Genomic DNA, 25,535 nt, shown 5'->3' with positions numbered 1-25,535 from the left:
GTCCCCAGCCATGTCATCTCTCCATGTCATTGTCTCTGCCTCCATTTCTGGTGTCGCTGCTTCTCTGGATAGGGCCACACACTCTGCTCTTCTCCCTTGATGGTCCCAGAGACTTCCACACCTGGACTGCAAAATCAACCACTCCTCTCCTTTTGTTACAAAACATCTACCTTTATATTTCCAATACTCACAGTCAGTCCTGATAGCAATTATTCACTACTGAACCACAAGAATCTTATCCCTGTCTCCTTTCACCAGCCCTGTCCAAACAGGTTGGAAGCAACTTGGTGGAGATTCTACCTTCCCCTGCACCCTCTGGAACTAGGCTCCCTCTTGAAACCTTGTAAGCCAGTCTCTTCTTGCCTTTGTACACCCACCCCCCCTCATTTTGGGTAGCCAATGTCTAAGTTGCCCATCCCTGTCGACCCTGTGTATTGAGGGGGTGAGAATGATTCTCCCTGTAAAGATTTGTTACCTCTTTTGAGCTACTACATCCACAAGCATAGGTCAAGTTCATCAAATTGTAGCAGATTACTCTTTTTTTCCCTCTTCTTTCTTCCACTAGTCTAATTCTGATCATCTAGCCATTGAAGCCAGTTCAAATGAGTACTATCTGCAAGTATGGGTGCATCTTGTGCATCTCCCCTTATTTCATATCAGCTGGATGCTTCACTCTCCACTCTAGTCCTCTGTGGCCATGTTCCTGTCTCTGGGCCCAAGATTCCCAAGGTCTCTCCATACTGCTGGCCAACCAGGTCACAATCTAGGTTGACAGGAGTCTATTGAATGTGGTCAGACTTAGCTCAAAACTTCATTGCTGTTTTCCCCCCACTCCCCATTTTCAGTGACCATCGTGGTCACCAGCAAGACACATGCCTGCTCGTGTATTCCCCTGAGTCTTAGTCTTGGAAGGGAGTTTGCCCTGAGGGGACCTGACCAATTACCTTGATGGCCCCTGGGTGAACAACTTGCTTGTTCTTGTAGTAGTCAATCAGACTGTTGTTATTATGTTTGATTTTTCCTGCTGGTCTTTCTTTCAAGACGTATCTTCTGTTCTTCCAGCTGCTCCAGACTGGTCTGTTTGTCCTTTCAAGTGGAAATTTCCCACTTCAGAAGATTCTGGATGGGGATCAGGATTCCACCTATGGTCTTATACAATGTAAAGACTCCGCAGGGAGCCTCCTTCACTCGGCAAGTTCTAGCCCAATTTTAGGTATTCCAAACAGTTATAGGCTGAAGACAGACTTACAAGCTTTCGATGGTGAAATTTCTGGCTATTCCTTTCTCCCCCCTTCAAGTGTCTATTTTACAATGGTAGGCAAGTCTGCCCACACTCTTGACACTCTGTAAAAGCTTCATTTTGAGGTGTTAAAGCATCCTCCCTATAGTCCTGATCTTGCTCCTTTGGACTTTAAGCTGTTTGGTTCCCTGAAAGCAGTCCTTCAAGGACGAAGATTCACCTCTGATGATGAAGTGAAGACAGCAGTGCATTTGTGGCTCACAGCTCAGCCTAAAACATTTTTAAATAAGAGAATATGAAAGCTTGTTGACAGATGGACAAAGTGTATTGAAAAGCAGGGAGATTATTTTAATCAACTTTTAAAAATGAAAAATACATGATTTTCAATGGCACTCAGGAACAACAACATACACACACACAAAAAATGTGCACACGTTTCCAATGATGTATTTTTCTTTTTTAAAAGTTGATAAAAATAAATGCTACATCCAAGTGCAGATAGATACTTTTTGAATTACCCTTGTGAATGTGTGTGTGTGTGCACGCCATCTGGTTTATAATTCCAAGTAATTTCTCTCATTCTAAAGAAAAAGAGTTTTGTTTTTAGAATGCAAGGAAGTGTGGGGGAGGTATGGGGGCTGGAGAGTCCTAATTCAAGGCATATAAATGTGAACATTCTTTTTATCTGTTGACATCAATGTAGGGAATATTTTTATCTGTCCATGGTCAAAGTTCATATGATATTTCAATGTAACTGTTTTTAGTACAAATGTTCTAGAAACTAGTATTTTTAGTGTGCCTTTTGAAGTGACTTGTTTGTCAAATAAATTCGGTGTTGATAGAATCTTAATTTAGTACAAAATATGGAAACTTGCCCTATATTTCCTGGCAAGATACCTACATTCTGTTATAAAAAAAACAACAGAAGAAACCATGTGTCAAAACTTTGAACAGCACTATGATTTAAAAATTATTTACAAGTTTCACTTTTCTTTATAAATGGCTGATATTATCCCCAAAGTGTTTATAAATGCATTAAAATTTTTTCCAAACGAAGGAATCTCTTTTTAAAGGGATCTGATTTTATTTATATATATTTCTTTATGTAACATTATAACTTGCATTGGGTTTGTGCACTACTTAAGGTGAAATCTGCCTTAATATTGGTCCTGGTGTGGGGCAGTAGGATAAGCACTGGACTGCTAACTAAAAGGCTGGTGATTCAAACCCACCAGCAGATCCTCAGAAACCCTATACTCGGCTATTGTGAGTCGAAACTGACTGGACTACACTTCCCAGCAACAATGATGAGCTTAAGTTAAGTTTTCACATGCAGCTGATGTGATAGAGATTTCAGAGCATTTTAAATTTTCTGTTACCTTTCCGAGTTTTTTGTCTCTATGTTCTCAATCTCAAATTAATGAGTAATTGGGAATTTAACAGATTAAATGACCATCAAGCTTAGAATATGCTCTGAAACCTAGTAGAACTATTTGGTGCTCTCCTCATTCTGTGTTACCTGAAGACAAGCTCCAGCAATAGCTAAATTCTTTTAGCTTCAGGTAAAAGTCACCAATGATCTTATGACATAGCAAGTGGAAAAAAGATACACATTTCTTAATTTACAGTTTGAAATAGTACTTCACGTACTTTATCTCATTTGATAGAAACCTATCAAACTTTTTCACAGCTAATAATTACATGTATGCATAATTACAATATATTCCCCATTGCTACCAAGTTAATTCTGACTCAGAATAGGGTTTCTAAAACTATAAATCTTCATGGGAGAAGAAAGTCTCATCTTTCTCTTGCGGAATGGCCGTTGGGTTTGGACTGCTTGACCTTGTGGTTAGCAGCCCAGTGCTTATTCATTGTATTATTACACATATATAATAAAGTATTTATATCCTTGTGTTTAGGAAATAAAGGGAGATGCATTTGGGGCTAAAGGGACAGGACATCGGCAACTAACTGTCAAATGGATGGAGAGAAAGAGCAAACAGGTGTTGGATTCTTAGTGGTCAATGAGTCTGATCTGGTCAAGGATACATACTGGAGTTCTTTGTATTATACATGGAAATCTTTTGCAAGTTTGAAGTGAAACCCCTGCCAAGGTAACAACTATTAAATTTGTGAGACCATATTTCCAGAAGCTATATAATACCTTCTCTATTTTTCATAAAAATTGCATCATAAAATAAACATAATTCTGCCACCTGTTTTAATCTTCACCGTAACTTAGCCTATATATATCATCATTATCCCTTCAGTTTAAACAAATCTTCTTAATATCTCCTCCTGAACCTTTTCATTTTCCTCACTTTCCTCCTTCCTCTCTTCCTCTTCTTTGACTTATGCTCTTCTTTCTTGTCCTTTCATCAATTTCTTAATGTCTTTTAGTTCATTTTGAAAAGGTTTGCTACAGTTTTCATCTATTTCACAGGTATGCATTTCTGGCATGTTTTGTTTTCTGGAATGTTATTCTGCTCTGTGAATATAGGTTCTGTCACTGACTAGCTATGACTCTTAATTCATCTGGATTTTCAATTATGTATATATATATATATACACACACACACATATATAATGAAGGGATGACCTACATCAAGTGTTAAGTAACTGGTATTTCCATCTGGCACAGTAACTGCCTGTTGTTGTTATTAAGTGCCATTGAGTCAGTTCTGACTCACAGTGACACTGCATAGGAATTCTGAGGAGTGACTGGTGGGGTTGAACCACTAACTTTGTGGCTAGTAGTCAAGTGCTGATTCTACAGCATCACACCAGAAGTCCTATCTGTTTTGTTGTTATTGTTAAATACTGTCAGGTCGTTTCTGACCCATGATAGTGGTGGTGGTGGTAGTGTGCCGAAGAGTCAGTTCCGACTCATAGTGATCCTGCATAGGGTTTCCAAGGAGCGGCTGATGAGCTTGAACCTCCAATTTTGTGGTTCGAATGACTTTGCAGTCCAATGCATTAACCCACAGTGCCACACCATGACTCTGTTTTTAGGGGTCTTTTATTTTCATAATGTATGAATAGCAGAAAGAAATGATGATTTATTTTAAACCAATTTTTTGACTTAGAAAACTTTTCTGTGATCTTTCTAGGAGCATTTGATGAATAATGTATCAGTTTTTAAAAGGGACTAGAAATATAATGTGCTTAAATTCTATACTATTATAAGTATTACTAATGATCTAAAAGAGAGATTCTCTCTAACATCATACCAGTCAACCACATTTTGAAAAGCCTACAATATTTGTGCTTTCATTGCTTTGAAGACAAAACTATTCTCTTGTGAATAATGACAATGTTGTGACTACAATAGAAAGTTTGAAATTACCCCTAAAAATATTGGGCTACTTGAAAATGGAATACAGAGTTAGAAAAATGGTATATCATTAGGAACCCATTAGGATGGCATTCTTTCTGTATTTTACTTAAGGCAAATGATCACAGCACTAAATTGCAGAGCTTGACCTGAGAGTGCACCATGGCTTCACGTGTATGCTCAGAGATTTGCTGATCTCTTATTAAGCTCTCACTGGGAAGGGATGCATTCTCATGGAAAGTCAGGCTGGTAGCAAAGGGACTAAATGCAGTCATCTGCGTAGACATAATGTCCTGCTGCGGGAAGTACATGCACTCCTATTTTAGACATCTTAAAACTGTGGAAATCATGAATATGTTTAAAGAGTTTTCCAGCATAAGTTTTAAACCTACTGATGTATTCTGCATATATGACAGCTAGATTTATAGACTACTTTTTAAATCTAGAAATCTATTTAGTTCATATACACTAGACCACAGACTTCCCGAAGACACTGTGGCCACTAGACTATGTAGAATAAAGATATGATTAGTGAATTTTATAATATTTTATTGATTATAGTGAAAAAGTAAAACAAAACAAGTCCAAATTGTAACCAAACAAGGCACCAAATATTTCTTTGATGTTGGGATAGTGTATATATGATTGGACAAGCAGTTATTGCTTTTGGCAATAGTTTTAAAGTAAAGAAATGTACACTGCACAAATATGTGAGCTTCTTATGACAGTTTCCTCTGGTTCCCTCTGGCTCACCATTATCACCACTGTCACCACCACCACCACTAGCATGGCCACCACCACCAATACTGTCATCACCATTACACCTTAGCCACCTCCACCGCCTCCACCACTTCCACTACTATACCACCACCATTACCATTACCACCATTACCATCACCACCATCACCACCACCACCATCATGCTCACTACCACCAATACTGTCATCACCATGACACCTTAGTTAACTCCACCGCCTCCACCACTTCTACTACTATACCACCACCATTACCATCACCACCATCACCATTACCATTATCATCACCAGCATTACCACCACCATTACCATCACCACCATCACCATTACCACCATTACCATCACCAGCATTACCAGCACCATCACCACCACCACCATCATGCTCACCACCATCAATACTGTAATTACCACTATACCATACTAACATACCCATATTCACCATCATCACCATCTTTATCACTACCTCCACTACCATCAGCATCACTCTACTATTTTCATCACCACCATCGACATCATCAAAGTCACAACCACCACCGTCCACCTTACTGTATGAATTCCCACCTGATGATCTCAGTACCTTTCAAACTAGTCTCTCCAATCTTTCTTGTGCTTCTTTGCCAGATTAATTAACCTACATCACAGCTCTTATGACTTCCCTTGAATGTTTAAAAGTTGAAGTTTTAATTAATCCCATTCCTAATGAATAAAGTTATCAAGAGGCAATATTCAAGCAGTGTCTTAGTGCAGGTTAATAGGTTATATCTTGTTTCCTGTGCCCAGGTCCATGTCTTTATGACCTACTCCTGGAGTAGCACTATAGGATAAGTGCTGGACTGCAAACCACAAGGCTGATGGTTCAAAACCACCAGCTGCTCTTTGGAAACCCTATACTGGGTCACTATGAGTCGGAACTGACTTGATGGCACTAAACAGCAACACAATATTCTAGTACTTTATGATTAGATAGTGCTTTGTTTTGACAGTGATATGCATTCTGGCCTCCTGTCCTTTAAGCATCTTTACAACGGAAACCCTCTCCATCAACTCCTCAATGACCCATTTGCTGGTGCCTGCCAAAGAATTCCCAAGGATTCCCTCTACTGTACTTTATTCACCTGCAACCTTCGCTGCTGGTAGACTATTGACACCAGGTGTTTGTTGCAGTCAAACACAGAGAATCTTTTCTGTAGCCCTTAGATGGGCCCTCTGCCCAGTCCACTGAGTCCTCACACCCTCTCAGTGTTTACTGTCTCCCCTGCAGTTAGCAGCCCCTGGCCACCACTGGTCTTTCTGGTAGTGCTCACCTGGCTGATGGTGCTCATGGCTCGCATGTAGCTCTCATTCCTCGAGCGGAACTTGGGTGATGTGAGCAGGCCTGCAGGGTCCAGGCTGTCCAGGCTCCGGTTGATGGAGACTTCACTGACTGCCCTCAGGTAACTGTGGCTCCGGATCTGGAGTTTAGGAGAATGTTCATTGGAAATCCTGGAAGATAACAATGGGAAGGATGCTTGTAGTCATATCCCAACACGTGGCAGTACTATCACTTATGTGGTCCCCCAAGTATTGGGGCAAACAATAGTGATGACTTCCAGTGACTGCTGAACTCCCCAGAGTCTCTCAGAGGGCAATCAAGGTCTGATGACATTACAGAGCAGTTAAAAGTCTCTTCAACCCACAGAATAATTCCTCCATTCTCATTTTCCTTAGCAGCCAAAGATGGAAGATGATACCAACTCTGTCTCAGTATTCTGTCTTGTTTAATTTAGAAGTTCTTCCTTTGCACCCATTTCTTTCCTATGACCATTTTTCTGTATGTGAACTTTCTAGTAATGGCAAGTGGGTATATATCTTTACCTGTCTGCCTTTCTCTCCAGCTATCTTATCTTTGTCTAATTTACTTGAAATTGAATTTAGTGAAGAAAACTTAACATTCAGCCATTAAACATGTACATATCTCTAAATCCTTATAAATAGTCTTTATATACTTTCTACGATTTGAATATTTTCCAAAATGCATTTAAAATGAGGAAAGTAGGAAATACTCACTGTCAAAAACCAAGCTATCTATAAAGAGTATAGGCAAAGGGGGTTGTTTACATAGCCCTGTTCCTGATTCCATAATTCCACACCTCTAAGGAAGCATTCCCATCTGTCAGAAGAAGATGGAAGGAATACACAGAGTCACTGTACCAAAAAGTATTGGTTCATATTCAACTATTTCAATAAGTAGCAAATGATCAAGAATTGATGGTATTGAAGGAAGAAGTCCAAGATGCACTGAAGACATAGGTGAAAAGCAAGGCTCCAGGAATTTGATGGAATCCAAATTGAAAGGTTTTGAGAAACTGACACAGGGCTGGAGGTGCTCACTTGTCTATGCCAAGAAATTTGGAAAACAACTACCTGGATCACCAATGGGAAGAGACCCATATTTGTGTCACTCTAAAGAAAGGTGGCCCTATGGAATGTGGAAATCGTCAGACAACATCATTAATATCATATGCAAGTAAATTTTTACTGAAGATAATTAAAAAATTGTTGCAACACTGTATTGGCAAGGACCTGCCAGAAATTCAAGCCAAATTCAGAAGAGGACATGAAATGAGAATTTTCATTGCTGAAGTCAGATGGATCTTAGCTAAAAGCAGAGAATGCCAGAAAGATGTTTATTTGTGCTAGCTTGACTATGCAAAGACATGTGAATGTGTAGATCATAACAAACTATGGATAACAACGTGAAGAATGGGTGTACCAGAACACTTAATTGCACTCATGAGGAAACAGACCCAAAGGCAGTCATTCCAAGAGAATAAGGGGATACTGAATGGTTTCAAATCAGAAAAGGTGTGTGCCAGGGTTGTATGCTTTCACCACTATAATCTGTATGCTGATTCAATGATCCAAGAAGTTGGGCTCCATAAAGAAGAATGTGGAGGAAGATTCATTAACAACCTGTGATATGCAGATGACATACCTTGCTTGTTGGAAGTAAAGAGGACTTTAAATACTTACTGATGAAGAGCAAAGACCACAGCCTTCATTATGATTGCATGTCAGCGTAAAGAAAACAAAAATCCTCACAACAAATAGCATCATAATAAATGGAGAAAAGATTGAAGTAGTCAAAGACTTCATTTTGCTTGGATCGACAACCCACATTCAAAGGAGCTGCAGTCAAGAAATCAAACAGCATATTGCATTAGGCATATCTGCTTCAAGAGCAAAGATGATAGCTTGAGGACTAAGGTGCACCTGACCCAAGTCATCATATTTTCAGTAGCCTCATATACATGTGAAAGTTGGACAATAAATAAAAGAGCAGAGAAGAATTGATGCATTTGATTTATGATGTTGATGAAAATATGGCAAGTACCATGAACTGCCAGAAGAACAAACAAATATGTTAAGAAGTACAGCCAAATGCTTCTTAGAAGTGAAGATGGGTAGATTTCATCTCTCATTCTTTTGACTTGTTGTTGGGAGAGACCAGCCCCTGGAGATGGATGTCATGCTTGGTGAAGTAGAACATTAATAAAATAGAGGAAAACCTCCAAGATGGATTGACAGAATGGAAGCAACAAGGGGTTCAAACATAACAACAATTGTGAGGCTGGCACAGGACTGGGCAGTGTTTCATTCTGTTTTGCATAGGGTTGCTGAGTTGCAACCAACTCAAAGGCACCTAACAACAACCACCACAAAAAAAGCACTTGCTGTTGTTTGCTATATATCCTTTGTCAGCCTTTCTATACATCTGTTAAAAAAAACCCAAAACAACAACATCCAAATCTATTGCTGTTGAGTTCATTCCAACTCATGGCAGCCCCAAGTATGCCACAGTAGAAGGAAACTAACTCCGTAGGGTTTTCTTGGCTGTAAACTTTCTGAAAGTAGATTTTGCTGGGAGCCAATCCCCTGCTGCTATTTGACACAGTCCCGGCAAAAGGAGAAAACATCAGCACAGCAGATGATTTTTTGGAAAAGCACTCTATCTCTCCTTTCTAGGATGGTTCTGATTCCACTTGTGTGGATACATTGTACTGCCATATTCATGGCTTCTACTGTGAGTTTTGCAGAGTTTAGGAAAAACCAGTCTTGCAACAATTGTTTCAGCTTCACTGAATTAGATTCAAAGGGAATTGTAAATAAATTAATGACCTATTCCTTCTCACAGAAAACCTGAGTACAAAGCAGCTGCATTTATGAGATCACAAAAGCAGATAAAAATCTAAAGAAAAGCTGACCCACCTCTATAGACCTCACCTAAGTCAATTACCGCCCAGAACCCACAACCCCCCCACTACCACATACAGGAACCTACGTAATTAGGCAGAGAATAGTGAACATAAATGAAAGGTGGTCAAAATTTAATAATCTACCTTTCCAGCAGCAATTAACCAGGTTGGGCCTTTAACATGCCTCATGGGCCCAAAAGAAAGAAACATAGGAACATTGTGGTTAAGCAATTTAATGAATACTTTAGAAAAACAAAATAGTTAAATAGATGTTAGTAATGCTTTTACTATAGAAAACAGTAGTACTTTATGCAGGATAGAAGATTGATAATTAGCTAGTAGAAACAATAAAGTAGTGTAGGCAATGATGATTGATAGAAACTTATATTAGTAAGAGGATGTAATCAGGGGTCTGGGAGGTGGAAATGATTTGTGTAAGGTTTAACTTGATCTTTTAGTGGGAATATGGAAAAATAATCTTTCACTTATGTAGAAAAGGAGATGATGTCAGAAGAAAAATGCTTAATGGTTAGAAAATGAACAGGATATTGGAAAGGTCAGGTGGGACATCACAGAAATACTTTTGTTAAGGTTTTATAATCACCGGGTAAAAGAATGTTATGATTAAAAATGTGTAATAATTCAAGGGAAAAATCAAGGTATCAAATCATTATGCATTGTGAAATTTTAAGTATAAATAAAGACTTGCTGAGCCGGGGCAGAGAGCGTTCCATCCGCCAACTAAGCGGAGACTCCTCGATTACTTTCACTTTCGCCGATTCCAAGTCTCCTCTTGAGTCTCACGACCCTGAGAGAGCTGCACTCCCGCAAGATTTCAAGTCCTTTTTTTCCATAGTGCACTTTGTTGTTGTTAAGTGCTGTCAAGTCGCTTCCGACCCATAGCGACCCTGTCTAGGGTTTCTGAGGAGCAGCTGGTGAGCTTGAATCATTGATCCTGAAGTTCAAACTGACTTTGCAGTACAGCGCATTAATCCACAACACCACACAAGGACTCCATAGTGCAGCTTGTTGTTGTTAAGTGCCATCGAGTCGGTTCCGACCCATAGCGACCCTGTACAGGGTTTCCGAGGGTGTAAATCTTTACGGGAGTAGAAAGCCTCATCTTTCTCCCGCGGAGCGGCTGGTAGTTTTGAACCGCTGACCTTAAGGTTCGCAGCCCGATTCGTAACCACTACGCTAGGTGGATGCAAACCATCGTCCTTTGGTTGGTGTTGTGGTTGTGTGCTGTTAATTCTAACTAAGTGCAAATCATTTGCAGTACCCAGGAATCATACATTTATAAACAATTTATTTACACTCTAATAATTTTTAAAAAGTTTGTTTTTAAATGGAATTCAGAGTTATTTTTCTTTCATGATCAGATTTCTCCTGTTTTTGTTGTAACAATAATTGCAAACAAAAATAATTGTTAAGGAAAAAGATTTATATGCAACATATATATCATTATTTTTGAGGTCTACAACAATAAAGTCAGAAAAGAAAAGAAGAGGGAAGGTAAATATTGTAATGAAAGATAAACTTTGTACATTTACAGTTATATAATTAGTTATCTAGAAAATAAAAGATAAACTGAAAGCTTATGAGAACTAACAAACGAAATCCTCGAGTAAAGGTAAAGACATATAAATGAAGAGATTTTCTATATATTGCCACCACCAAATAGAAAATTAAATTTAAATATCCCATTCAACATGACAAAATGATATAAAATAATTATAAGTTTAAAAATGAATAAAAAATTTCAGAAGAAAACTATAACCTTTATGTTATAAAGGCCTAAACAAATATGAACAAGCACAAAGGAAGTAATTTTTCTTGATGAAAACACTCAATATTATAAAAACCTAGTTTTCCCTAAAGTATTTTATAAATGTAATACAATTACAATAAAAATCTCAGAGAATTTTTAACAGACTATAAGGTCCTTGGTGTAGCATCGTAGGATAAGTACTGCTAACCACAAGGTTGCAGTTCAAACCCACCGTCTGTTTCTTGGAAATCTTACATTGGGTCACACTGAGTTAGAGTTGACTCAATGGCACTTATCAATAACAACAAAAGCATAGCAAATTAATTTTTATGCTTATATGAGTTTCAGAGCAGCATTATTCATAATAGCCAAAGGGTGGGAACAATCCAAACCACCACCACCAAACGATGAATGGATATATATCCAAACAATGGAATATTATTTGACCATAAAAAGGGATGAAGAACTGATACATGCTATAACAGCGTTATCTTGAAAACTTCATGCTAAGTGAAATATGCCAGTTACAACAGATCACATATTCTATGATTCCATTTGCATCAAATTCCCAGAGTAGACCAATAGGCCTGGGGGTTGTCAGAGAGGAATAGTGGACTAGGATAAAATAACTAAAGGGCAAAAAGTTCCTCTTTAGGGTGACAAAAATGTTTTGACATTGGTTGTGATAGTTGCACATCTCTGTGAATATATTAAAAACCACAGAATGGTATACTTTAAATGGATTAATCATATAATATGTTAACTGTATCTCAATAAAACAGTTACAAAATGTTACATGGCACTTCAAAATAATCAGATGTGTTTATGAAGGGAGTTTAGAGGGCTGACTAAAGTGGACATCACTAGAGAAAGAAAGGTGGTGGTGGCTGTGTGCCGTGGAGTCGGTTCCGACCCATAGCCACCCTGCACAGCGTTTCCGAGGCTGTAATTCTTTACGGGAGCAGAACGCCTTATCTTTCTCCTGAGGAACAGCTGGTAGTTTTGAACTGCTGACCTTGCAGTTTGCAGCCCGCTTTGTAACCACTATGCTACCAGAGCTCCTTAGAGAAAGAAAGGTAGTCAGGAGAATATTGCAGTAATATAGGCAAACAAGAAAAGATTCTAACAACAATGTGGTAATTAAACGTGGACTATGGAGCTCTGGTAGCATAGTGGTTAAGAATCGCGCTGCTAACCTCAGGGTCAGCAGTTCGAAACCACCAGCTGTTCCGCGAGAAAAAGATGAGGCTTTCTGCTCCGGTAAAGATTTATAGCCTCGGAAACCCTGTACAGGGTCTCTGTGAATTGGAACCGACTCCGTGGCACATAACAACAACAACAATGTGTCGGAGGATGGAATCTAGGTTGATTCTTAGATGGTTAGCTCAGGTAACTGATTGTTTAATGAATAATTTACTGAAGTGGGGGTTGATGGAAAGAAAGATGTCTGATTCTGGTAAAGTTGAACTTCAGGTATGTAACCAGCAGCGTTAACTGTGAGTCCTGTATATACTTAGAAGGGTCCCCATTCTGCCGTCACCATCCTGAAATTCTTAATTTTTTTAACAAGAGAACTCACATTGTCATTTTTTACTGTGTCTTACAAATTAACTCTTGTAGCGTAGTGGTTACGAATCGGGCTGCGAACCGCAAGGTCAGCAGTTAGAAACTACCAGCTGTTCCGCGGGAGAAAGCTGAGGCTTTCTGCTCACGTAAAGATTTACAGCCTCGGAAACCCTGTACAGGTTCGCTGTGAGTAGGAACCGACTCCACGGCACATAACCACCACCACCACCACCACAAATTAACTGGTCTGGGACACACATGTGGGATGCTTATAATGTGTTTATGAGTTAGGCCTAGAGATGCTACCTGCAATCAGCATATACATGGTTAAGTGGTATATGAAGCCGCAAGGTTAATCAAGAATAGACCAGTGTCAAGGATAGGGTTTTGAGGATTACTGAAATTTAAGAAATAAAACAAATTATAACCCAATAGAATTAACTTGCCAAGGAAAATGAAGAGAAACAGTAGAAAATACAGGGCAGAAACACTTGCAAGTGCTTTAAAAATCAAGAAAGGAGAGAGTTCTAAAGAGGGATTGGGTTACCATTTCAAATGCCAACAGGGGTCAAGTGAGATAAGAGCAGCAGCCCTGGTGGCCCAGTGGTTAAGTACTTGGCTGCTAACTGAAAGTGGTTCAAGTCCATCAGTCACTCTTGGGGCAGAGAGATGACAATTTGCTTCCATAAGGATTACAACCTTGGAAACCCTGGGCAGCAGTTCACCTTTGTCCTATAGGGCCCTGAGGAGTCAGAATCAACACGACAGCGTACAATAACAACACAAAAAGAGAAAACAAAAACATCAAAGCATCCATAAATTCAGGAAATATGGAGGTTTCTGGTAAGAATGAATGTGTTGAGCAAGAAGAGGAAAAAATTGGGAGCAATGAAAACAAACAAACAAACAAAAAAACCAGTTGGCGAGGGGTGAAAAATTAAGAGGTGGGGGTAGAGAGCATTGTTGATTCAGTAAGAAATTTAAAAAGCAAAATGTTAAGAACAGCAACCGTCCGCCCCAAAAAAACATGAAAGAAGGGGAGAAATGCCCTATCTCAAGCTTTATTTTCAAGATACAGTGATGAAAACACAGTAGAGTTGTTGAAGGAATAGATCAGTCAGTGGGACAAAATAAAGACTCCAGAAACAGAACCACGAATGTACAAGGATAAGTCAAAAAGTATTGCTACAAAATCATTGCAACCTTTACTAAATAGAACTATCAAAATGTGAAGCTATTATTTTTAAAAATTTCCTCTATCTAGGTCTATATACTTCGGAAGGCAGTTTTTCCATCTTTCTAACACTTTTCCAAATATTTCTGCACTCTTCAATTTATATCACATCAAAATGGCAGTTTTGTTGTCCTCAAGAAACTCAAATTGTGGTCCTTTGAAATGTTATTTGAGTCCTGGAAACAAAAAAATTCTGAAAGGAGAAGATAGGGCTGTTGTGTGGATGGGGTAAGATTTCCCAAAGTAGTTCTTGTAGGACAGCCCTTGCTACCCTTGAAGAATGAGCAGGTGCATTTTTGTGATGGAAATAAAAAAAGACTGCCAATGCAACTTTTCTGGCCTTTTCCTCACCAATGCAGTTTTCAATTTCCTTAAAACTTCTCCACAATAAGCAGTTAAGTGTAGAAGAGTTCAGTTACTTATAATGGGCTAGACTAGTTGTCCTTGTGTGGCGCAGTGGGTTAATGTGCTGGGCTCCAAGGTCAGTTTGAACTGCAAGGTCATCAGTTCAAACTCACCAGCTGCTCTTTGGAAGCCCTATATAGGGTCACTATCAGTCAGAACCAACTAGATGGCACTTAACAACAACAGACCAGTTGTATGTGAATTTGAGAAAAAAATGGATTATACATATATATGTATATATACATGTATATTTCAGGTGGAGTGGCATTGTAGGATAAGCATTGTACTGCAAAGTCATTTTGGACCCCAGGTCAGTGGCTCCAACCCAACAGTCACTTCTTGATAACTCTATGCAGGGTAGCTATGAGTCAAAATCAACTTGATGGAACTTAACAACAACTATATATGTATTCCATTTAGTTAAAAAATATTTTAAAAATTTATAAGATGATATGTAAGAATATACTTTATAATCTTAAATTCTAGACATAGAAATGAATTTTTAAAAATACCAGGATATTAGGAAAAAAAATATGTTGTTGTTGTTAAGTGCTATCGAGTCGGTTCCGACCCATAGCAACCCTGTATAGGGTTTTCAAGGAGCAGCTGGTGAGCTTGAGCTTCTAAGGCAATTAAGAAAAGGCTTAAAGAGATTCAAAGGAGTCTGGTAGTGCTGTGGGTTAGGTGTTGGGCTGCTAACCACAGGGTAGGCGGTTCAAACCCATCAGTTGCTCAGAGGGAGAAAGAAGAGGCTGTTCCTGTCAAGATTTACAGTCTCAGAAACCCTGTATAGAGTTGCAGGGACTTGGAATCGGCTTGATGGCAGACTTTGACCTTTGTAAGTGCCGTCAAGTTGGTTCAGACTTAGAGCAATCCTGATAGGATTTCTGAGGAGCGGCTGGTGAATTTGAACTGCTGACCTTGAGGTTCAAACTGACACTGCAGTCGAGGGCTTGTCCTATGGCGCCATACTAGCAGTTATTTTTTTGTAGTTGAACTGATGGAAGGACCAAATGAAAAGATAACATTAAAAGTAAACCTCTTAAAAAAAAAAAAAAGTAAACCTCTTACACATCTTATTATTAGAAAAGTGATTGTCATATAAATGTTTGCCATGGATCCTTCAAGTAGTTGTCAAATATAAAAATATTCTGCCATGTCAAGAAAAACATTTTCCCTCTGTTTTGTGCTGCTATAGTGATTCACACTGGGTCACTTTATAAATGCCCATACCAGAAATCCCAAACCATTTTAGATCTTCTTTAGAAGAAGAGAGCCTAGGTAGAAGCATTTATAACCTAAAGTTCACTTCCTCTTACCACTTAAGAGTTGGATGAGGGATGTGTTTCTCTGACTGTTTTGCTACTTGACCCAGAGCACTGGTATTGCCAATACAAACGATGATGCTATTCTAAGTGGTTATCAGAGCAGCAATGGTGAGGCTGTTTCGTAAATGGTATATATTCAAAAGCAGTGAAAGTCTAGTGTTTTGAAAAAATGATTATCTGCTGCCTGAGATGGGGAAATGAGCAACACAACAATCATTCAGCCTGGTCACTTGCTATGAAATAAAGCATAATTCCAAAATTTCCAAGTGAAAAATCATTTCAGAAGGGATTGAACAATTCTGCTTAGGTGAGTCTTTCCTGATAAAACAGAGCATATTTTAATAATAATTCATATGCTAAATATTTGAAAGAAATCAATTCCTTTATTTTGTCTAGACATTGTGAAAACAGGCCCAGTAAGGTCTTGTTGAGGCCTGAGGAGAATCAGGGCTCCATGAAAGGCGAAGACTGGAGAAACCATGCAGGGCAGACTTGGGAGAAGTTGGCAGCAGCAGAGGTAGGAGCTAAGGAAGGGACTGTATGGGCTTGTTCCTAGGTGACAGAAAGCTGGGCGGTGGTGCCTTTCATCCTGATACACAACATATAATTGGGCCTGGGGGAGTTTGTTTCTGTCTTTGGGAGCAATAAGGAAATAACCTTTCTTAGTCATTAAATTTGCTGAACAGACTGGTAATTGCTAGCTGGCTGGGGGCTACAAAACACAGTGCATAAAGAATTGTTTCCAAAAAACCCCATGCTGGAATTTGGGGGCTATGGCCTGTTTTTTAACAAAGAAGGTCTGTGTGAGTACATGGTGTCCATACATTTAGGCAAATCACCACCTAGAATGGAACAATAACTGAAGCTGTGTGGGACTCCTTCCCTATCTTTCTTCTGCTCTGGGATTACCAGTTTTACATTTAAAAAAAAACAAACAAAAAAAAACCCACCACCAACAAAAAACATTTCAGAAGTACCTTAAAATTACTCTTGCAATTACCTTCACTTTAGTTTGCTTAGGACTTAATTTATTGCTACATCAATTAAAATAACCCAGAGAGCAATGTGATTTGTTGGGGTGGGGCACCTTTAATGTGCTCTGGAATGAGATGCACTGACTACGGGTCTGGGTTGGTTCCACAGCACTGGGGGGGCCACTTTACCCTCTTCCTTATTATTCAGAAAAATAATACCTACCTGATAGAATTGGGACATTTTACTATTAATAAGCATGTAATATCTCCCTTCACTTACTTAGGAACATTATGGTATCTGATATAGTTGACAGGTAATCTTAGCATGGAAATAAACCCATTACCACGTAGTACAGGAATCTCTCTTTAACAAAAGTACCCAACATTGCCTACCTTGCTTCTTAGCAATTAGGCTACCAACAGATTTGAATACCAACATAGTAAAAACAAAATTGCCACTCTTTCTTTTTCTTTCGTGAGGTGGCACTCTTTTGATCATTTATGATAAATTATAAGGACACTAAATAGTATAGTGGGCTCCTGGTGTGGTACTGTGGATCAGCACTGGACCAGGAACCACAAGGTCAGAAGTTCAAACACACCAGTTGCTCCTCGGAAACCCTCTACAGGGTTGCTATGAGTTGGAACCAACTCTATGACACTTAACAACAACAACAACAACAACAACAACAATAGTATAGAAGTCGGTGTGGTGCTATAGGGTACGCACTAGACCACATGGTTGGTAGTTCAACTTACCAACCACTTCTAAGAAACCCTATATAGGGTCACTGTTAGTCGGAACTGACTTGATGGCATGCAACAACAACAAAAACAACAGTATTTCAATGGTCCTGTTGTGGCACTGTAAGATAAACACTGGACAGCTAAGCTCAAGGTCATTTGTTCAAATTCACTAGCTGCTCCTCAGAAACCCTATACAGGGTCACTTGAGTTGGAACCCTCTTGATGGTACTTAACAACAACAATAGTCACTACCCATCCATCAGTTTGTTATACTGTGGTGTCTTGCATGTTGCTATGATACTGGAATTATGCCACCTGTATTTCAAACATCAGTAGGGTTAGCCATGGTGGGTAAGGTTGCTATGAGTCAGTACCAACTCGATGGTACCTAACAACAACAACAATCCATCGTGGACAGGATTCAGAGAAGCATCCAAACTAAGACAGATAAGACAAAAGGTTCTACTTCTAAAAATTAGCCAGTGAAAACCCTATGGATGACTACAGAATATTGTATAACATAGTGCTAGAAGGTGAGTCTCCTAGACTGGACCAAACTCAAACCTAACCCACTACCATTGAGTGGATACCAACTCATAGTAACCAAGAAGAGTTGCTGGCTAGAGTTTCTAAGCCTGTAAACCATTCTTCTGCAGAGAGCCTGGTGGGTTTGAACCACTGATCTTGTGGTTAGCAGTTTAATACTTAGCCTACGGCACCATCAGGCCTTTTTCCTTAGGTTGGAAGGCACTCAAAATACACAGTGGCTTCAACGGTGGACTCAAGCACACAAATGATGGAGAAGCTGGGGCAGGACCAGATAGCATTTCATTCTGCCATACATGGGCCCCCACGAGTCAGAGGTGACTTATCCATAACTAACATTTTAGGGAGTCATTGTTATTGGTAAGGATGAAAAAGAAAGTAGTTTTATTAGTTATTGGAAAGTATAGTAATAAATACGAGTATAATTTTGCAGCGACAGTAATTACAAAACAATCATAAAATCAGAATACAGTAGAGTATGATTGAGAATAGATTCTATTCCTGTGATTAAAAAAGAAAAATAACTCTATAAAGGAGTCAGAAATTGACAAAAAAAAACTGTTGACAAACTGTCAGTTTATGAGTCAGTAAGAATAGAAATGATTTCCTCACTAAGAAAGCTGTGATGACAATACGAAAGGACTTAATAATGTGATGACAATTCCAAATGATTCAATAGTAAAGAGCCTACAATAGGAATTCTTGGGAGAGGGCAAAAAGAGTGGCCAAAATGCTACTTACACTTTGAACTGCATACAGAACACTTCCTTCAGTTTTCAGAGTGTACTCACATAGATGAAAGTTGACACTGACAAATTGGGACAGTTTAAGCATTTGTAAAAGGATTTTGATTGATTTTTCACTAAGTGCTTCATATTCTAACTTCACTTTGTTGTTGTTGTTGTTGTTAAGTGCCGTCGAGTCGGATCTGACCCATAGCGACCCTGTACAGGGTTTCTAAGGAGTGGCTGGTGAGTTTGAACCACTGACCTTGCAGTTCAAACTGACTTTGCAGTCCAGTGCATTAACCCACAGCATCACACCAGGACTCACAAATAGCCTAGAAGTCAGAATAAACGAAGCTGAATAAAAATAACGTATAAATGTTAGCATTAATTATTTTTTAAACCATTTCATGCCAGAATTTTTATTCATTACTTTACACTTCCTGTATTAAGAGAAACATTCAATTGGTTTCTAAGTTTGTTACTTCTAATTGTAATGGGATAAATATGCAAATTGAATTAGTCAAATGCATTGTTAAATCTTTAAAACTAAAGTGAGACGACATGTCAAAACTCATCACATTGTACATGTAAGTGTAAGCAGCTTATTATTACTTAATTAGATCTCAACAAAGCATAAAAAATTAAGTGGGGAGATCAGTAGTACTGTGAGATCTAATTTTCATATAACTTAACTTTTCAAGTAAAAGATACATTAAACATATAAAATTTTAAATGAAAAATTTTATTATAAAAGTAATTAATATACACATATATTTCACTTATAAGGTGCCTTGGTAGTGTAGTGGGTTGGGCTACTAACAGTAGTCCTGACAGTCAGCAGTTCAAATCTACCTGCTGCTCCATGGGAGAAGGATGAAGCTTTCTGCTCCCATAAAGATTTACAGCCTTGGAAACTCTATACAGGGTTGCTATGAGTTGGAATAGAACCCGATGGCACACAACCATCACCAACATCTCACATATCAACTACCTTGTTGCTATATGACATTTCTTACTTACAACAGTAGTAAAGCTCTACTATCTGTTTTGTGTATTAACATATTTCTGAGAGTGCCGCTAGCTGTGATAGCTAAAGCTATGCATTGGGTATGTGATACACAGTCATCCTCCATTCTGTGACATAATGTAATCCCTCATTTTCACATAACAGCCTGGATTTTCATGTAACAACCTAGTCTTCGGAACCTAACCATGTCATAAGTGAGGAGTGAGTGCATCTAGAAAATAAATAATTAAATAACCCAAACCAAAAATTAAAACAAGAAAAAAATCCTATAACTCTTTAAATGTCCTTTGAATCAATCAAGGACCCTGGACTTACGTGTGTGTGTATGTGTGCGTATGTATGTGTTTGTGTGTGAGAAAGTGAGACACTCACTGCCCCTTTAAATTCAAATCAATTTTTATCCTAAAAGGTATCACTTTTATCATGGTGGAATCAAATAGTTCCTATTTTATATCTATTTCATGCAATTCTAATGTGAGTTTATTTTTATTTAAATTTTAAACTATAAATTAGAAATACAATTATATTCTTGGTGATTTATCAGGAAAATTTTTCATTGTTAAAAATAATTCTAGGAGAGATTTCTGCTTTTAGAAAGATGGAGTAAACATACGATGGAGGCCTTAAAAATTCCATGGGAAAAAATATAATTAAAAAAGAATGGAATTTTTCATGAGCTTTTTGAAGCCCTCTCATATATTTTCCTAGTCCTGGTGTGGCTCTGTATGATAAGCACTGGACTGAAAGATCGGTTTGAATCACTCCTTGGAAACCCTATACAGGTTCGCTATGAATCAAAACTGACTCTGTGACATTTAATAACAACTCTTTAAGTGGGAACATGGTGGCTCTATAGGATAAGCATTGGCCTTTGATCCACAAGGCCAGTAATTCAAGCCTATCAGCTACTCCACTGTAGAAAGATGAGGCTTTTGACTCCCCCAAAGATTTACAGCTTTGGAAACCCCATTCAGAGTCACTATGAATCTGAACTGACATGACGTCACTTAACAACAACAATCCTTTAAGCACAGGTAAAAACCCTGGATATTAGGTGTAATTCAAAATAAAACTCTGAAAGTTGGAAAGAATGCTCTTGGGACCTGGTGGTGAGGTTGTTGGATTTTCCTTTTGCCTAGCACACTGGTTACGAGTCGGGCTGTTAATCTCATGGTCAGCAGTGTGAAACTATCAGCTGTTCCATGGGAGAAGGATGAGGCTTTCTGCTTCTGTAAAGATTTACAGTCTTGGAACCCTATACAGGGTCGCCATGAGTTGGAACCGACTCCATGGCACACTACCACCATTACACCACCATCTCAGACTTAGAACTAAAGAAGTTGGGAATCCAGAAATTACAACAGGCACAATCAATAAAAGCTCCAACAAGGCCTGCCCTCACTAGTGAAAGGACCAGAAAAGACAGCCTAGCTTTTTAAGTGACCAGGCCCAGCAGTTCAGTGACTAAGCTCCTCCAGTCAAACACCTAGAACAAAGAGTGACTCCGCTCCACTCACGCCAGCAAAGGCTGAGTGGGGAGCCTAGATGTCAACCCCAGGAGGTTGGAATGGTCCACCCTCCAAATTCCCACCAAGGTAGTGTATGAGAAGGCCAAGTAGGGAGGTGGGTGACAAGGACCCACTGGATGGCAACAAAGACCCCTCCTACTCATGTCGTGTTCTTCATAAAGATCATGTAGGGAGCAAACACTGACTGCCCATCCCTCTGGCTCCTTGCTGGAATGGTTTTAGAAGAGGTCCAGTAGAGAGTCTGGAACTTCACTCTCCCCCAGTGGTAATGTGGCCACCACAACATTGTGTCAGTGGAGACCAGGTGGGGAGCCAGAACTTCCACCTTTCTCCAGCAGTGATGTGGAGCCCCCACTTCAGGTGACAACAGAGGTTGAGTTGAGAACCTGAACACAAGTTCCCATTAGTCAGGTGGTACCCTAGTTCCCTTGCTGGAATAGTGTTAAAAAGTAATCCAGCTAAAACAAAAAGTTTAACTAGCATCCAGAATGTCATACGGAGTATGAAGATATCCAAGTTTTCAAGTCACAATTGTCAAACCAAGAAGCAGGAATATCTCAAGCTGAATGGCTAAAAAAATAGGGACAGCAACAAACGTTCATGAGGACTTGGAGAGACTGTATCACTCACATATTGCTGGTGAAAATGGAAAAATGATATAAGCAACTCTAAAACAATTTGAGTTTCTTATAAAAACAACTACTATATAAGCCAATAATTACACTTTGGGAATTTATATTAGAGAAATGTTATTTGTTCTCCTAAAAGTCTTTACAGGAGTGTTCGTAGCAGTTTTATTGCTAATAGCCTAAAACTGGAAATAACTCAAAATCCTTCAATAGGTGAATGGTTAGATTGTGGCACATCCATATCATGGAAGACTACTCAACAGCAACCTGGATGAATCTCCAGAGAATTATACTGAATGAAAAATCTTTAAGGGGACACATGCCTCTTAAGAGGTATGATTCTGTGTATGCAATATTCTGTACATGAAAAAATACAGAAATGGAGGCTAGGTTAGTGGTGCCAGGGGTTAAGGAGGGGATAGGGGTGGGAGACAAGTAGGAGGCTCTAAAAGGGTAACATAAGGGACTTTATGGTGATGGAAACCTTGTGTATCTTGACTATCTCAATGCCAACAACCTGGGTGATAAGATGCTACCATTGGGGAGAAACTAGGTAAAGCGTTCATGGTTCTCTGTATTATTTCTTACAATGACATATGAATCTACAATTACTTTAAACTATTTAATTAAAAAATAAAAATGTCACCCTTAAAAAAATGAATGGATTAGAATGCCAAAAGGAACCCAGAGTAACTTGACCCACCCACTACACAGGTCAACTTGGACACTGGAATTTTAGTTAATGTCTAAGAATAAGCAGAGCCAAGTTAACATGGTGGTGGTGAGCCATGGTTTGGACTCATAGTGATCCTGTATAGGTTTTCCAAAGCTGCAGATCTTTACAGGAGCAGACAGCCTCATCTTTCCTCCCAGAGCAGCTGATTTTGCACTTAGAAGCCCAACTTGCACCCCACTGTGGCAGTAGGGCTCCTTTAAATTATCATAGGAATGCTGTGAACTACCTGCTTGGATGAACCAGTGTCTGTGTGGGGCAGTGAGGCGTGCACTCTCAGAATGTGCTCCATAAGTGTAGGAGCAGTGGGTGTGGACTCAGGGAATTGGCTAGACATCCCTGTGTATGGGACCCTATAGTCTATCGTCCATGTCTGATAGGTCAGTGCTCTTGTCCCTGGAGAGGAAGGAAAGATAGGAAGTGAGGGAGATGGCGGCACAAATTTCCTCATCTGAGTTTGCACATCTTCTTCTCTGCCCTTGGGGGAAAAGCAGGTAGACCCTAAAGACCAGAATTCTCTCCTGAATATTGTCCCCTGTTTAACTAACAGAGCAATGGCTACCGAAAATTCTTTATAACAACGGGATGCCTGCAACAAGGCATGAAAGGACTGGTGGTGCGCACTGGAAAAGGTATTTAAAATAAAATTTTGATGGGCCATAAACAAATGAATTTACATTCATTGGCTATGTTCTACATCAGCTTTAGCTGAGGAAGTGCAATAATATTGAAACTTATGCTTAGTGAAAATAACCACTCATTCATCTGAACAAAAAGAAAAAAAAAAGGGTTTTCCAGGAAATGTGAAGAACTATTAACTTCACAGATTCTGAATGGAAAGTATAATTGCTCACGATATAAAGCAAAAACATATTTTAAAGCATCTGTGACCAGAATGGAAACATGTCCCACTAAGTCATTATCATGAGCATCAAATAGTATTTAAAATGACCACATGGACTCGCATTAAATCAATTAAGTGTGAATACAGCAGCAATTAGCGCTGTTGGCAGTCAAAAGCTTTTCCAGAAACGTGCTTAGGTGTTGAAAAGATGACTTCAATCCCCTTTTATTACCTTTGCACCATGGTAGATTATAGTAATTTCTTATACATTGGGAGAGAGAGAATGGAAAGATAGTATTCACTCTATTGAGGATGGTTTATCTCCTCTATGGAAGAGCACCGAACAATTACTTACTAACAGAGAAAAAGGGATAAAAACCTGGTCAAAATGTACTCTATTATGGCAGCAATATAATAGATTATACTACGAATATTAAAAAGTTAATGGAATCATTGAATTAAAAGATAAAACAATTTCCCATGATCTTTTTTAAGTGCTTTTGGATAGAGTCTGCCATAATGGGTAACGAGGCACAAGGGCAGTGGAGACAGAAGAGTGACATAGCACATAAAGTCTTCCTTTTACAGGCTGGAGAACTAAGTCTCCGATTCCTTCCTTCTCCACAGATCTTCATGAATTGGCCTTTATCATTCCTTTTAGTGAGGCGCTGCAGGATAATGCTCTGGACCATAGGTCAATTTGAGCCACAAGGTTGGCAGTTCAAACCCACCAGGCTGTCCTCAGAAATTAAAACAACATCATTCCTTTGATGAAAAAGGTACTTTTGCTCTGTCCGCTTCATTTTTGTGGCCAATGGAGGTGGTAGGGAGACTTCGGGTGGGTCTTGGTGAAGAAAGAAAGTATATCTTTTTCCAAGGTGACAAGCTTGGAGAGTCGCAGACCACTGACCTTCCAGCAGGTGGTGACTGCCGGTCCCCTGCAGCGGGCTTGAGGGGACACCTGAACTAATGGATGGGCCGTCCTGCATCTATTGTAGACACAAGGCACAGCTGCAGGAAATTCAGCACAAAATGTACCAATCCAAAGCTTTGGATTGATTCCAAAATTTCCAAAAAATTCTAAATGTTCACCGTTGGATACTTAGTAAAAAAACAACAACAAAGAATGTTCATCTCGCTAAGGTGCTAATTTACAGAAAAGAAAGGTTCAGAGAAGCTGACCAGTTAGTAGCGGAGCTGACATGGGAACTTAGGACTGCTCACAGACTGCCCCGCTCTTTACAAAATCGTCAAGTGGGCACTGACTTCTTTTATTGTCAAGATAAATATTTAATGCTAAAAGAACATCTTCTCCCTTTCTGTAGGATTTAAGTTTAAAATGGTGAAGCTCTTTAGGATAAATAAGAATTATGACTCTCCTGCAAAGAATGTCTGATTATTTTATAGCAACTGTAGACTGATCATGGAAGTAAACTTTTACTTATGGTAATACAGAAATGACTACAATCATACATTGACATAGAACTTCCAGAGGTTCAAGCCAGATTCAGAAGAGGCCGTGGAACTAGAGATATCATTGCTGATGTCCGATGGATCTTGGCTGAAAGCAGAGAATACCTGTGGTTTATTGACTATGCAAAGGCTTTCGATTGTGTGGATCATGACAAGTTATAGACAATATTGCGAAGTATGAGTAGTCCGGAACACTTAATTGTGCTCATGAGGAATCTGTACTTGGACCAAGTAGCAGTTGTTCGAACTGAATGGTTTAAAATTAAGAAAGGTGTGCAACAAGGTTGTATTCTTTCACCATACTTATTCAACTTGTATGCTGAGCAAATAATCCAAGAAGCTGGGTTCTATGAAGAAAAACATGGCATCAGGATTGAAGGAAGACTCATTAACAATCTGCGATATGCAGATGATACACCTTGCTTGCTGAAAGT

At 39.1% G+C, this 25,535-nt stretch overlaps 1 protein-coding gene across 7 annotated transcripts in view; it reads right to left on the bottom strand.

Annotated features, from left to right (window-relative positions):
• DLGAP1 (discs, large (Drosophila) homolog-associated protein 1) overlaps positions 1-25,535 on the bottom strand; it is a 461,019-nt gene that overhangs the window by 255,594 nt on the left and 179,890 nt on the right. For all 7 annotated transcript variants that reach the window (XM_006867258.1, XM_006867257.1, XM_006867263.1 and 4 more), the window contains exon 3: positions 6,637-6,814. In XM_006867258.1, the coding sequence (XP_006867320.1) occupies positions 6,637-6,814 (178 nt within the window). The remainder of the gene's footprint in view (positions 1-6,636; positions 6,815-25,535) is intronic.

This window comes from Chrysochloris asiatica, unplaced genomic scaffold (genome assembly GCF_000296735.1).
Source record: "Chrysochloris asiatica unplaced genomic scaffold, ChrAsi1.0 scaffold00103, whole genome shotgun sequence".
NCBI lineage: Eukaryota > Metazoa > Chordata > Mammalia > Afrosoricida > Chrysochloridae > Chrysochloris > Chrysochloris asiatica.
The sequence above is the reverse complement of the archived record's forward strand: the minus strand, read 5'-3'. Positions and strand labels throughout refer to the sequence as shown.